General features: G+C 39.0%; 1 protein-coding gene across 2 annotated transcripts in view; it reads right to left on the bottom strand.

Annotated features, from left to right (window-relative positions):
- The window catches only part of ECH2 (enoyl-CoA hydratase 2), a 118,743-nt gene extending 103,411 nt beyond the window's left edge, over positions 1-15,332 (bottom strand). Inside the window, exon 1 of one of the 2 annotated variants that reach the window (XM_087692369.1) lies at positions 15,084-15,332. Coding sequence is in view for 1 of the 2 variants with exons in the window: in XM_087692368.1 (XP_087548494.1) it covers positions 15,084-15,143 (60 nt within the window). In the remaining variant the exon portion in view is untranslated. The remainder of the gene's footprint in view (positions 1-15,083) is intronic. The other variant, XM_087692368.1, reaches the window with a different exon arrangement.
- Between the last annotated feature and the right edge of the window lie 403 nt (positions 15,333-15,735).

Raw genomic sequence — 15,735 nt, forward strand, 5'->3', positions numbered from 1 at the left:
GAAAAATGCCCCAAGTTCATTGATTTGTTGGTCCCTCCACTTGAATTTGACTAAAAACAGCTTCAGCCCTATTGAATCCAAGTCTTGGAGCTTCCAATTTCTGGCACACTTCCCTAGGTTGCTATTAAACCCTAATTTTTGCTCTGCAGATTAGGGTTTACAACAAAGAAATCTGAAATTCCTTAGCCTCCAGTGATCTCAATGTTATAATCTTCGAAGCAAGGCTGTAGAAAAGCTAGGAGATGAGAGAGAATGTTGAGGAGAGAGAAAATTCAGACTTTCTTCGCAAAGAACTAAAGAAAATATGTCATTTACTGCTACTGCCCTATCTCAACAGCTTGTAGATACAAAGAATTGAAGAAAATCAATCACCCTATCCCAACAGCCTATAGATGTTGTCACTTGTTGTTGATTAGTCTTCTCTAGCCCTTGGCTGTCTCAGAAGGTCCTCCAATGGCTGCAAATCAGACCAGCAGCATCTCCTTTCTCTCTATTGCAGGCTAAATACACTAAAAATGTCTCTCTCCAGGCTCTAAAGACGTTTTTCAGTCTTGCATGGGCATTTTTGACAAGGGACAACCTTTCCAAATGGTTTTTTCAGCATTATCCATAATTAAATATTAAATTTTCAATCTTTAAATACTAAAAATTAATCTAACAATTATTTCAGTGCCCTAAAAAATAATCTAACTGGCCAATAATTAAATTGGCTAGGCAACTTCCATTCTCGAGTGTCTATGCGCCATCTTTGACCATCAAATTGGCATTAGATACCATTAAACGTCACTTCCCTAGTATCACCACAACTGACACTTATGGCCAAATGAATAACCTAGGTCAACTTACAATAACTTTTGCCTTTGATATCCTAAGATTTCCTCGGGTTCCGAGCTCATAAATTTACTCTAACCCCAGTTACACCTCACAAGTGCAACATTTACTTAACCATGTGGTTAGAAATTATTTCACATGTTAAGTGAGGTTTTAAAAATACATGTCCTCATGACAGTAAACCCTATTTTGCAACAGCAAAAATTAGGGTTTAGCAACAGCCTCAGGAAGCGTGCCGAAAATTGGAAGCTCCAAGACTTGGATTCAATAGGGTTGAAGTTGTTTTCAATTAAATTCAAGTGGAGGGACCAACAAAATCAATTAACTTGGGGCATTTTCCATCTCCATCAAAGCGATGAAGGCCAATTGACTACCCAAATCAAGGGGCAAATCAAATTAAAGACTTGTTGGTCATTTTCGACAGCAAGGGGAGTTGGAATATCGAAAAGGATTGCGAGAATCCCATTGTACATCAACTTCTTCTCCAATTAAGTTAAATAAATACCGAAAGGGGCACCAATTTTTAGCGCAATAAGGTGTCCATTATCCAAGATTGTAAGTTAATTTGCATTTCTCAGTTTTGTAATAAATGTTACTGTTGTAACTAAGTTGTAATCAAGGAATTACCACCCATCCATGAAAGGAAGCTACTTACAGAAAGTACGGCCAAGGCAGTACAACTACGCAAAACAGAGTTTATACGCAATGTTTGATCACAAAACCTGCAAAAACCCAGAAGAATCAGTCAAGAGAAGATAGACAGAAGCTGAAAATGCTGTCACCCAGCCTTCAAAGCCCAAGAGGCTGAATGTGCAAAGGCTACAAGTCAAAACACAGACAAAAGAGGCATTAAATGCAGTTGCCAACAGAAATACAATGTAAAAAATCACAATACACACGCAGCAATGGCATTAAATGCAGTCAACGCGGTCTACAAGATGAATGCAGCAGCCAAACACAAATTTCTTATGGCTAAAAGGTCCTTGAAACTCATCGCCTAGCTAGAGTAGACAAGGAGCATCAATAATTAGCGGAAGGCTTAAAAACAGCAAAAAACAGCAACAAGAGTGTAGATCATGAAATCTGATAGCATGTCCGAAGAGGATGTAACAATGGAAGCATAAATAGATGTTGTGCTCGGGAAATGGAATTCATATACCAAATGCTAGACAATCGCATTAAAAAATGAGTCACTAGTTGTGTAGGCACTTGCACCAACTCCCTCTCTCCAACAGAACCTGCAAGTAATGAATGATTGATTGAGGAGCGAAAACCTGGATATATAAGACCAAAAGATGCCATAAATGGTAACACGTTGGCCAACATTTAATACTGGTTGGCCAACAATAAATGCCTAAAAAAGCATCATAAAGACCACAATAAAATGTCTAAATAACCTAGTAATATCTACCATTATCCAAACCGTCACAAAGATGTAAAATTTTTAAGATGCTTTAATCTTGCTAGTAACATTTGACTAATTTAAATTAATCAAATGTGCAAGGTTGTAAGGCACATGTGATACACATGACGGTTATTTCATGGTAACACGCCAAGGACCTCGAGAAAGCAATGGATGCCAAAGGCAAAAGTTGTGACAAGTTATGCCACCTGGGTTTTGGATATCAGTTGGTATCGGTTTTGACCCTAGGAGAGTCAATTGATCGTTAAGTATCAATGGCGACATTAGGGACTAGCATTAATTAATTCATTAATACCAATCTAAGGATCAGTAAAAGCTGGGGACCACTTGAGGTTGCAAATGGCCTAGCCAATTTAGTTGTGGATGGGCATTTTTTCTTTTGGGCAAGGTCAGAAGGGCTGAAATTAATTTTCAAAATTAATTAATTCTAAAAATTAACTAATTGGCTGAAAATTGCTAGAAAATGGGATTTAAAAATTGCCACTTGGCAAAAATGCCCATGCAATGGGGGAGAAAGCTATTTGGGGTTGAGAGAGGGTCCTTCAATGCATTCAACCTAAAAAAGACAGAGAGGAAGAGCTACTCATCGTTTCCCTATGCAAAATTCAGCATTTGCAGCAGGCAACAGCCATCGGAGACCTTCAAAAGGCATTCAACAGCAGGGAGACTCTCAGCAGGGGTTGGTGACAGCATTGTTGATCAAGCGACAGCATTTATGAGACCTCAGGACAGCAAGCGACTGCATTAAATGCAGAATTGACAAGGCAACAATCACTTTTGGGACTTTTTCCGTAAAGAATCTCAGATTCCTCTCTCATCTCAGCATTCTCTCACCTTCTCCAACTTATTCTCTAAAGATCTCAGCATCTCTCAGCCAATTGAAGGTGGTCTTGGTCAAATTTAGTCGACAGCAGTGAGAATTCTGCTGTAAACCCTAAATTTCTATAGGAATTAGGATTTAGCAACCACCTTAGGATCCGTGCAATCAATCAAACGCATTGTACACTGAAATCAACACATGAAATTCAAGGAATTATCACGAATTTCACATGCCAACGGGCATCATTTGGCTAGTTTATGGTTCCATTTGTACAAAATCAAAGGGCAATTGGCCCGAATTCTTTGATGATTGGTTGGGCAGCAAAAGGACTTTTGGATCAATGAAGAAGATTGTGAAATCTAAGGTTATACTCCATCCATTAGCAATTCAAGTTAAAGAAATACCGCAAGGGGCACCAATTTTGGGGCCAACAAAGTGTCCAATGTCCAAGGTTATGATGGTAATTTGTGCATTTATTGATTGTTGTAATTAAGTGCTTGATCAAGTTTTACCAGGGCTGGCTGATCGAGCAGCAAATCAGCCAAGTCTTCGTGATCCTTCCAATATTGGTCACAAGTTCACATCTGAAAGTATAAAAGAGCTCAAAATAGGTGAAAATTCTTTCTTTTCATTAGCTGAAAAACACTCTTTTATGCAAACGCTAATAAAACATGGAAAAGCTTTTGCATTTCAGCTAAGTGAAATAGGCTATGTGGATCCAAATATTGTGGCTCCTATGGTCATTTTTACGGTTCCACATGTGCCTTGGAACCTCAAGCCCATTCCCGTAATGCCTCAACAAAGCCTCCATTGAAGGAGTAGCTTAAAAAAGCATCAAAGGATTTGAAGATGGAGTAGTCTAAGCCATCGTGAATAAACAGGTGACATATGGTGTAAGCAATCCAAGATAGCCTCAAAATACTCTTTAGAAGAGCATTGGCCTTGATACAATGTGGACGTATGGTAGGGTTTGCAAAAGAAAACACTGAGTGTACAACCACAACTAAGACACAAAGAAATCAAATACAAACATAAAACACAAAACACAAACAAAGAAAAAGCAGGACTCTAAAGTGAATGAATGAATGTTGTAAATGAAGGAAAGAGTATACAAGATGCTCAAGGGGGACAGAGCTGTCCAACAATCGATGGCTCTCCTGGGAGTGGCCTAAGGAAGGTATCGATATGTGACATCCAACAAAGACAAATACCGAGTATTGTAACTACTAGTCGGAGCTCAGATGAGGCTAAAAGTAGAAGGGGGCAGGCTAGAAACCAAAACGCAGTAGTCTCTAGGGCTAGAATTGGTAAACACAGCAATGTAACTGCTTGAATATGATAGCAGCTGATCACTAGGGGCTCTGCTGACTAGGCCTACACTACAGTGAACGCAAGCTGTTGTAAACGCCCCGAACAACGTAGTATGCTTAACAATTATGATATTCGCTTGTTTTTGAGATTTAATATAAAAGAAAATGAACACTTAAAGCTGAAAATGAAAATAACTCACAAAATTATAGCCATGAAAATGTAAAAGTAATGGAGACAAGATTGAGGGTTGAAGATGGGCAACCCCCCCCCGAAGGAATGTATTTCTGCTCAACCCAAGTCCCTTAGGGAAGAGCTCAGTTACAATCAACTTGAGAGTGAGAAGAAGTAATTCTCACTCTCACAAGATCATGCAAAGATGTACAAACACACATGCATTATCTATTATGCAATGATAAGAACTGATTTCTTTACACTATGAGAGAAGAAAAAGGGGAATTCAGCCTTTCTCCATCGTTGATCAACAGTACATGGATAGGGCTTTGCTTCTTGTAGCTAAAATGGAAGAAAGAGCTCAAGAAGGAGGTGCTGTAATGAATTTACAGGCTTGTTGTCTTGTAAAACAGCAATGATAGAAGAGGGAGTATGGAGGAATTTGATAATGGAGAAGTGGGGGATAATGATGGGGATGGATGGGGCCAGTTTCTGGCTATCTGTGGGTGCTGTACATGAGTTTACAGCAAAGAAAAATGATGCTCAATGAAAAAAAAAGAGCTCTTATTTATAGGAGAGGGGAGAGCTAGTACAAAAGGGGAAAGTGGAATAGCACAAGACAAGTGTCCAGCCACATGTCATGAGATGTGACAAGTGGTGGGACACTTGGAAACTTGTGTGACAAGTGGTGGGACACTTGGAAACTTGTGTGACAAGTGTCTTGACACTTGTCTCTTCTCTATGGCCTTCCTTTTTGGGTTGAATACTGTCAAGAATAGAAACAACCAAATTTAGTAAGCACAGTCAGAGTACAAAACTTACTATTTTTAGAATGACATCCCTATTTTTTAGGACTAGCATTTTTAGGCTAATTTGAGGCTCCTAAAATTTAGGGATCTCCTAAAATTTAGGGACCCCCCCAATATGGGTGTCATATGAAAGCTTTTTCCGTGTACATTGCAAAAATGGTATCCGAATCTTCATGTGACTTTCCTATGCAAAGAAATGTGCATTTCAGGCTTTCAGCCCACACATGCACATTATACAAGCATTTCATGATCATGCCATCTTGTTGATTGTAATTGTCTGTTCTAGTGGATCTAGCCCACACTTCAAGGCATCAATCCTTTCTGTGTGCGAGTCTAACCCTGATATGCGTAAGTTCTAGTCACAAGTGCCCAATCAGATCATATAGGTGGAAGTGTGAACTATCTTTTCTCTAACCCACCGCGTGGGTCCACCATAACCTGTGACCACTCATCAGTGGCCAGCTCCAATGCACTTTTCTTTATATCTAATTAGTGCAAAGAAAATAAATTTAATAAATCATTATATAGACAAATTAATGAAAAAGGATACAATTCTATTTCTATAGAGTTGTGACAGCCCTCTGGCTTTTATTCAGCTGTCCTCAGCTGAAAAGCTTCTTGATATTGCTGTAGAATATTTGGGTAATCCTTCATGAATTTTTCATCTACCCACTGTGCATCTGTTGTGGGTAGATTCTTGAATTTTAGTAAGAATTTTTGTGTCACAAGGCCACTTCTCGTGGTTCGATCTTTGAGAAACAAAATCTTTTCAGGTTCCAAGAGTTGCTCTGTTTCTTCAACTTCTGGGGGATCTTCAGTAATGGGTTCCTTTGGTTCTGGTCCTATGTAAGGTTTTAGCAAACTTACATGAAAAGCGTTGTGTATTTTCCAATGAGCAGGAAGCTCAAGTCAATAAGAAACTTCATTTATTTTCTCAATCACTTTGAAGGGTCCAAAGTATCTACTGGAGAGCTTTGGAAAAGATGAATTTTGACCAAAACCTTGTTTGAGCCTGCTTTTATCAAACTTTAGCAAGACATATTGACCTTTTTCAAAAGCCAAAGGTCTTCTTCGTTTATCTGCTTGCTTCTTTTGTCGCTCTTGCGCAACTTTGATAGTGGCTCGAACTTGATCCATTGTTGTTTTTAAATCTAAAGCAAACTCATCAGCAGCAAAAATCTTATCTTTAGTGCAAATAATTGGAGGAGGAATCACTTTACCCTGTACTATTTCATTTGGAGCTTTCCCTGTGGATGAGTGCACTGTATTGTTGTAAGCAAACTCCAATAATGGAAGATATTTCTCCCATTGTGACTTATGTTCACTAACATAAGCTTTCAACATATCCAAAAGAGTGAGATTCATCACCTCTGTTTGGCCGTCAGTTTGAGGATGAAAAGCTCAGGAGAACTTTAAAGCGGTTCCCAAATTCTCAAATAAAGCACGCCAAAAGTTACTTGTGAATTTGGAGTCTCTATCTGAAATGATCTCAGAAGGCATACCATGCAATCTGAAGATATGTTGAATGAAAAGTCTTGCAGCTTGTGCGGATTTCAATGTTTTATGACATGGAATAAAATGTGATTGTTTGCTGAATCTATCAATTATGACCCAAATCATATCATGACCTTGAGGTGTTCTTGGAATACCTGAGATGAAATCCATTGTGATAGATTCCCATAGATCTTTGGGCACTGGAAGAGGTTGCAACAATCCTGGAATCTTCTGCCTATCATATTTGGATTTTTGGCATACCAGACAAGCCTCAATGAAGTTATGTGTATCTTTTCGTAATGTTGGCCAATAAAAGTAGCGCTCAATTGCACTTAGAGTGGCTGCCCTTCCTCTATGCCCTGCATAAGGGGGTTCATGACTTTCTTTAAGCACCTTTTGTCGAACAGGAAGAGTGACACAAAGGCGGTTGTTCATGAGAAGGTAACCGTCCTTGATGGAATAATCTGGATGAGAACCTCCTTGCTGTAAATTTGACCAAATTGCTGCAAAATCAGTATCTTCATCATAAGTATTCTTCATCGTTTGAAAATCTTCATGATGAGCCACTGTAATAGTTGCAATGCGAGGCACTCTAGAAAGTGCATCAGCAACTACATTTTGTTTCCCTCGAGTGTACATAATTTGAAAATGAAACATAGACAAGAAATTTTCCCATCTTGCATGTTTCTCCTGCAAATGCTTTTGAGTCTTGAAATACTTCAAGCTTTGATGATCGGTTTTAATAAGGAATTCATTGCCTAAAAGATAATGTTTCCATATCTTTAAAGCATGAACCACTGCTAAGAGCTCCTTTTCATAAATGTCATACCTTTTCTCCACATCATTTAGACGGCGGCTTTCAAAGGCTACGGCATGGCCTTCTTGATTTAGCACTGCACCAATACAATCACCGCAAGCATCTGCTTCCACCACAAATGGTTTTACCAGATCTGGAATGATAAGAACAGGTCCAAAAGTAAGAGCTGTTTTCAGCCTTGTGAAGGCTGCCTTCTCTTTTTCCTTCCATTGGAAAGAGATCTTCTTCTTTGTAAGGTCATGAAGTGGAGAAGCCACATGTGCAAAATGCTTGATGAAGCGGCGGTAATAAGAACATAAGCCAAGAAACGATCGCACCTCATGTACATCACGAAGATGAGGCCATTCTTGGATTATCCTGATCTTTTCAGGATCCATCTGAATCCCTTCAGAAGAGATGACATGCCCAAGGTAATTTATTTTATGTATGAAAAATTCACTCTTTTTACCATTTACCAAGAGTTGATTTTGTTGTAGTAATTGTAGAACAATTTCCAAGTGTTGATGATGCTCCTCTTCATTCTTGCTAAAGACAAGAATATCATCAAAGAAAGTACCAACATATTATCGATGCTCGCTAAAGATGCGCTCCATCATTCGATTAAAGGTGGCTGGTGCATGGGTTAATCCGAAAGGAACCACCAAGAATTCATAAAGACCGTATGAAGTGCGGAAAGCAATTTTGTGTACATCTTGTGGTATTACCCTAATTTGATGATAACCACTCTTTAGATCAATGCGGCTGAAAACCTTTGAGCCTCCTAGACGATCCAAAATGTCGTCAATTCTGGGAATAGGAAACCGATTCTTCACAGTGATTTTGTTGAGGGCTCGATAATCAATGCACATCCTGAATGTGCCATCTTTCTTTTGAACAAGAAGAACCGGTGAACAAAATGGTGAGCTACTTGGCCTAATTAGCCCACCGTTGAGTAGGTCTTCGACTTGCTTTCTGATTTCTTCTTGTTGAGGACGGCTCACACGGTATGGTGCTATATTAGGAGGAGAACTGCCCGGAATAATATCAATATGATGGTCTTCTGGCCTTTCTGGGGGAAGTTGATAAGGAAGATCTTCCGAAAAACAATCTTTATACTTTTCCAAAAGCTGAAGTTGCTCTTGGTTTTCAGCATTCATATTATCTTTTACATCAGTGACATAAAGCAGACAACATTGAACACAATCCTTAATTGCTCTAGAGACTTGCATATGGCTTACCATAGGTATGGTGTCTCCAGAAACTCCAGCTTGAATCTCGTACTTCTTGTCTTTGTTGGTGAGTTCTACCTTCTTTTTCAAAGAGAAGATGGTTGAATCTATTCTATGATTCCAGGGCATGCCAAGAATCACATCGCAACCATCAAGGTCTCCGATACAGAAGGTATCTTCGTCACTGTAGCCTTGAATTTGAAACTTGAGCTTGCCAATGTAGGGTATCACAGTCTTCACTGTGTCACCTTCATCAGCATTTAAAGCTTGGCGAACTTCTGCAGGAGTGTCCATCTCTTCATTCTTTAATCCAAGCTCTTTAGCTAATTGCAAGGAAATAATATTTTCATTCGCCCCAAGATCTATCAAGAATAGTGCTTGCTTACCTTGCAACTGTCCCCAAGCTTTTAATAATTTGCGCGTCTCTAGAGTGTGAGTTGTGTTTGCAACTACATCACTGATAGCATTGATTTTCACTGGCGACTTAGGCTTGTTGTCAGAAACCTTGCTTTGTCCCTTGTTTGGACATTGCTTCGCTATGTGGCCTGTTTGTCCACATTTAAAGCACTTCCCTTCTTTCATGAAGGGTTGCTTTTCTTCTTCGGAAAATTGCTTTGCTTGTGGGTATAGATTGGAGCGAAATTGAGGAGCATTAGGAGGTGCATAGGGCTTCATCTTCTTTTGATTTGATGGCTGCTTTTGCCACTGTTTTTGTCCTTCATTTGGGGCTGAATACTCCTCATCATCAGCTACTCTCTTCTTATCATTCTTTTGGAATGATTTGTTGCCATTATGCTCCATTTTCCATGTCTCAGCATGGTCAATGAGTTCCCTGAGACTAGAACAATGATAATGATTAAGAGCAGTACGAAGTTTAAAATGCAAACCTCCTTGAAACTTCCTAAGCTTTTCCGAACTGCTGATCTTCTTGAAATGTTGGACCTTCAAAAGTAGCTCCCAAAATCTCTTGGTATAGTCACCAAGTGACTCATTTTTCCTTTGCCAAAGCCGATCCCATTCCATTTTTACATCTCTTTTGAAATGAACAGGAAGAAATTGGCTTTGTATCAGGCGAACAAAGGACCGCCATGATTTTGGGGCAGCATGATCATATTCCAACCCCGTCCACCAAGTATGGGCTAAGTCGGTTAAATGTAAAGCTGCAAACTTAATCTTTTCTTTTTCTTTATACTTGTCACGACTTCAGAAGAAGATCAGGATTTCGGGAACCATCATACATATTGAACTTGATCTTCTTTTCAAGTTGAGATAGTGACTTAGTCTTCTTCTTCTTCTTATGCCTTCGTCCATGCTCGGATCTTGAGGTTGAAGATGATGAAGTGCTTGATGGGAATGAAGATGGAGACGAGGGTGAAGAATGTCGATGCCTTTGACGATGATGAGGTCTTCCACGAGAAGGGTGTGACTCTTCATTACTAGAAGAGGATCCATCAGAATAGGCACCAGATGACTTTGAAGAAGAGGATGAGCTTCGACGCGATCTCTTTCTTTGTATTGAAGTAGAATGGGACTGCCTCTTAGAAGTAGTTGGACTTCTTGATCGGCTTCTTTCATTGGTATGGCTTTGTCTCCTTGAAGTAGATGGGCTTCTTTCCTTGAATTCTTTGGGATTCTCAACTTTTTCTAGTTTGAGAAGTTGCTCACGAATTTGCTGATTTTCCTCTCTAAGACTTTGAATGGCTTGAAGGATAGCACTCGATTGATCCATTGAGACTAAAGAAAAAAAAATATGCTCAAGCACTCAATGCAAGGGCTAAAACAAACAAACTTATAGTTGTAAGCACTACCAGTGTTGGGGGTGAGGACCGAGCCAAAGCTCTGATACCACTGTAAACGCCCCGAACAACGTAGTATGCTTAACAATTATGATATTCGCTTGTTTTTGAGATTTAATATAAAAGAGAATGAACACTTAAAGCTAAAAATGAAAATAACTCACAAAATTATAGCCATGAAAATGTAAAAGTAATGGAGACAAGATTGAGGGTTGAAGATGGGTACCCCCCCCCGAAGGAATGTATTTCTGCTCAACCCAAGTCCCTTAGGGAAGAGAGTGAGAAGAAGTAATTCTCACTCTCACAAGATCATGCAAAGATGTACAAATACACATGCATTATCTATTATGCAATGATAAGAACTGATTTCTTTACACTATGAGAGAAGAAAAAGGGGAATTCAGCCTTTCTCCATCGTTGATCAGCAGTACATGGATAGGGCTTTGCTTCTTGTAGCTAAAATGGAAGAAAGAGCTCAAGAAGGAGGTGCTGTAATGAATTTACAGGCTTGTTGTCTTGTAAAACAGCAGTGATAGAAGAGGGAATATGGAGGAATTTGATAATGGAGAAGTGGGGGATGATGATGGGGATGGATGGGGCCAATTTCTGGCTATCTGTGGGTGCTGTACATGAGTTTACAGCAAAGAAAAATGATGCTCAATGAAGAAAAACGAGCTCTTATTTATAGGAGAGGGGAGAGCTAGTACAAAAGGGGAAAGTGGAATAGCACAAGACAAGTGTCCAGCCACATGTCATGAGATGTGACAAGTGGTGGGACACTTGGAAACTTGTGTGACAAGTGTCTTGACACTTGTCTCTTCTATATGGCCTTCCTTTTTGGGTTGAATACTGTCAAGAATAGAAACAACCAAATTTAGTAAGCACAGTCAGAGTACAAAACTTACTTTTTTTAGAATGACATCCCTATTTTTTAGGACTAGCATTTTTGGGCTAATTCGAGGCTCCTAAATTTTAGGAGGTCCCTAAAATTTAGGGATCTCCTAAAATTTAGGGACCCCCCCAATATGGGTGTCATATGAAAGCTTTTTCCATGTACATCGCAAAAATGGTATCCGAATCTTCATGTGACTTTCCTATACAAAGAAATGTGCATTTCAGGCTTTCAGCCCACACATGCACATTATACAAGCATTTCATGATCATGCCATCTTGTTGATTGTAACTGTCTGTTCTAGTGAATCTAGCCCACACTTCAAGGCATCAATCCTTTCTGTGTGCGAGTCTAACCCTGATATGCGTGAGTTCTAGTCACAGGTGCCCAATCGGGTCATATAGGTGAAAGTGTGAACTATCTTTTCTCTAACCTACCGCGTGGGTCCACCATAACCTGTGACCACTCATCAGTGGCCAGCTCCAATGCACTTTTCTTTATATCTAATTAGTGCAAAGGAAATAAATTTAATAAATCATTATATAGACAAATTAATGAAAAAGGATACAAATTCTGTTTTTATAGAGTTGTGACAGCTGTAACATGCACTGGAAGTGGCTAGATAGCAAGACAACCACAATGAACAAGGTGTCAAGGCTGGTGATGATGTGGCAGCAGTTGCTATGGGCTAAACAGTCAATGGAGAGGGAGCTGATGGCTAAAACCTAGAAAAAAAAGGATGGGGCTAAGTGGTGGGCAGCCTATCTATTAATAGATAAGTAGATCCTCCCAAATTAGGGGACACCAACACTCTCTAGAACTACGTACCATTTGCTAATACTTTGGGTAATTCACATGTTTTGGGATTGTTTTAAACAGCTAATCAATTTGTGATGCAATTTTTAGCTCTAATACCAAGCACCTTAAGCGTATCATTCACATGTGTTTCCTACATAGCAGCCAGAAACATCAAAAACTTTTAAAAACGTCAAATACGTGTTTCATAAGTTTCTTTCAAGAGGGGATAAAATAAGAAATGTGGGTTTTTTTATATAGGGATTTTTTATGGTTTTGACTAGGAAAAGAGGTTCTAAACCTCTATGGAACTCTCTCTTAAACAAAGAATAGCCAATTGAGCTTGAATGATAATAGTCAATTGAGAATAATATGTTACATATCCATGATCCATTATTGACTTGTCACTTATATTAAAGTTAGTCTTTGGACAAGCTATACTATGGTTTAGAACTCAAACATTATGATTTATACATATTATACGAAGAAATTTGAAATTAACATGTAAATAGTCTATCTGCAATATGAACTGAGTCAAGTTGCAACATCATGATTCTCATTTCAAAACAAATTGACAAAATGTCAAAATCGAGAATGAATCATAATATATAATAAATAACTCATACACAAGACTAAAGTCGTATAATTTTCAACTCTCAAGACAAGAATAGATACTAGATTGACAATGTCCAATAACTAAACAAAATCACAAAAAATCAGTCTCTCGTCCAAAATCGTGAGCCCTCACGAGTCATTACACATCATCATCATCATGTTTAACATTGCCCAATAGTTTTGTCAAAAAAACCATGTTTTGGATTCCAACTCACAAAAAAAAAAAACCACAAATTTTTTACTCTCAGAAATGTTTCGTAAGTTTCAAATTCAAAGAAACGTGTTTCTTAGCTACTATGGTTTCCTACCCAAACATACCCACTCTCTAGTGTTGACTAGTTAGTACCACAAATTGCACAGATGAAAGATACTAGCTTTCCGGTAAGGAACGGGTACACCAAAGCCACATGCACCCCTTTCTAAACAAGAATAGACAAAGTGTGCTTACAAGAGAAATGCTTATTCTTAAGGATATTGCTCCTAATGTAAGCTTAGTGAACCTACAACCATGGGATATATTATTAGGTAGTAAAATAATTAGAAATTTTGTAGAAAAGCTACAACCTATAATGATGACTACAAACTGGATATCCTCTACAATACAGTATTAGGGCAATTCTATTATTGGAGGCCTTAGATGACAACTCTTTGTAAATCAGCATGATATGTAAAATGATTGGGAATGCTATTTATGAAAAGTTATGGACAAACAATAAGGTGTGTTAATATTGTGAACATTGCTTTAGTTAGATTGGGTGTCTTTAGCAGTAAAAGGATGTTGTGTGTTTGTGACAAGGGCCTTTGAAATGCTACAAGTTTCACACTTTGCTTTGGCTAGGGCAAATTTTGCAATTGCATGTGCTGGCAAACACCGAGGTTATTTATAGGATGAAAAGTCACTTTCAAGCAACAATATGTTACAAAAGATAAGATAGTATTAGAGGTTGTGAACTTGGGCCTAATATATCAAATTCTAAATAGTGTGATCTATTATCATGGTTTATGCAAGTTCATTGGCCAAGAAAGACATTGACAATTTCATGTCGTAGCTAGAGGTCAAATAGTTGTGCGTGTTGCAATAGCTAGCACTCAAACTCATAGAATGTGGGCATAGTAGGTTATAAGATCACTTGTTGGACAAAATTGAAGTATTTTTTAGGAAGTTTATTCAAGAACAATGTGGCCTAGTCATCGGGGCACTTAGGAAGTCCCATAGTGGCAAACTCAACCAGTAAATGCCAATACTCTACTAACTTGACCTTAAGGTTTGTGATCTTAAAACTCTTGGAGCTCAAGACCGAGATTAATACAATGGGTCCTATCTCAAGCTACTTAGTGGTCAGTCAATTGTTCCAACTGCTCAAATGCTAAGTCAAAGTGTTGCGATTGTGAGGGGAGTTCTGGTAAAAGACCTTGCATTAACTCACCTATAGCGAAAGCATTCCATGCTTTCCAAGAGTGGACATCTGGAGGAGCCCAAGAAGGGTGAGTCCGGTTGGGGTTCCAATCCCTAAACTAGTTTAAACAAGTTCTGCAGATTTAAAACATGCCTCGTGAGATTTGACCATATTGTGTAATTAGACCCATTAAAATGAGTCTTGTTAGTGAAAGCATTCTTTGCAGAGGTAGATGACGAATAATAACTTTGAGATGTTGGTTAAGGGGGTAGGGTGGGAAGGAGCTGGATCCTGCGTTCCTTGTCCATCTGCAGGCTGTGGCAATAGAACATAGCTAGAAGGTCCACTGGGTAAGGTTATTGGAAACTCTCTGCATACTTTTATAACCGCACATACTCCTATTGTATATTCAATTGGGTCTTTAGGGGGCTAGCTAAGATAGGCATTATCGCCGGCTCGCTAAAAGTTGCGTGAGCCTCCTGCTTCAATTCCTTTCCCGTGGGAAACGTCTTTCGTTTGGACAACAGTTTTTCCTGAACTTTTCTTATTGTTGATTTAAGCATTAGGAATAGAATCATATACCAAGGAATTGCAAGCAAACCCCGTACGTTGACTTTGGAAAACCTCAAAACACATCAGATTTCAGTGTGGCAGAAAACGTTTGACACGGGATTAGGAGAATAAAAAAGGACATGTGCGAGTACCTTGGGAAATTTGTATGTTAGCACAGCTTCAGGGTCGATACGGGGTATAGTGCAATCCATAAGTCAGCCGCAGCGCCTCTCTCTCTCTCTCTGTGTGCGAACATATGACTGCACAGGCCAAATAGAAATCCCGAAGAACCAAAATCTGAGTGGATTAAATCACAGCCGATAATCCAGGCTCGTGGCCACTTTTTGAGTTAAGAGTTGTGAATCTCTCTTTTGAGTATGTGATGTCTTGGAATAGAAAAATAGATCTAGGTATCTTAGTGGGATACGTAGCTTCATATAGGAAAAAAGAGATCTTGCTTTTAGACATAAAAATAAAAATAATATTTGAGGAGATACTCAGAGATGCTTGTACATATTGCCGGGTTCACTTCTTTGGTTGAAGGCCTTCAATCTCTCACTCTAACTCGTGTCCTTTTGCACTCGTGCTTATCACTCACTCGTGTCGTGTCGGTCTGCACTTGTGGTTATCATTCTCACATGACTTTTGTTTTCATTATGGCATGGTATCAAGCACCAAGTTTGGGGCTTGGTCGTTATCTCACTCATGTCCTGCACTCATGCACCAAGTTTGGACCTTGGTCATCGTCTCACTCATTTCCTTCTGCACTTGTGCTTGTTATTTCACATGAGGTTCTATATTCAT

The sequence above is a fragment of the Lygodium microphyllum genome, chromosome 14, assembly GCF_053477565.2.
Source record: "Lygodium microphyllum isolate KBCC chromosome 14, Lygodium_microphyllum_v1.1.10, whole genome shotgun sequence".
Taxonomy (NCBI): Eukaryota; Viridiplantae; Streptophyta; class Polypodiopsida; order Schizaeales; family Lygodiaceae; genus Lygodium; species Lygodium microphyllum.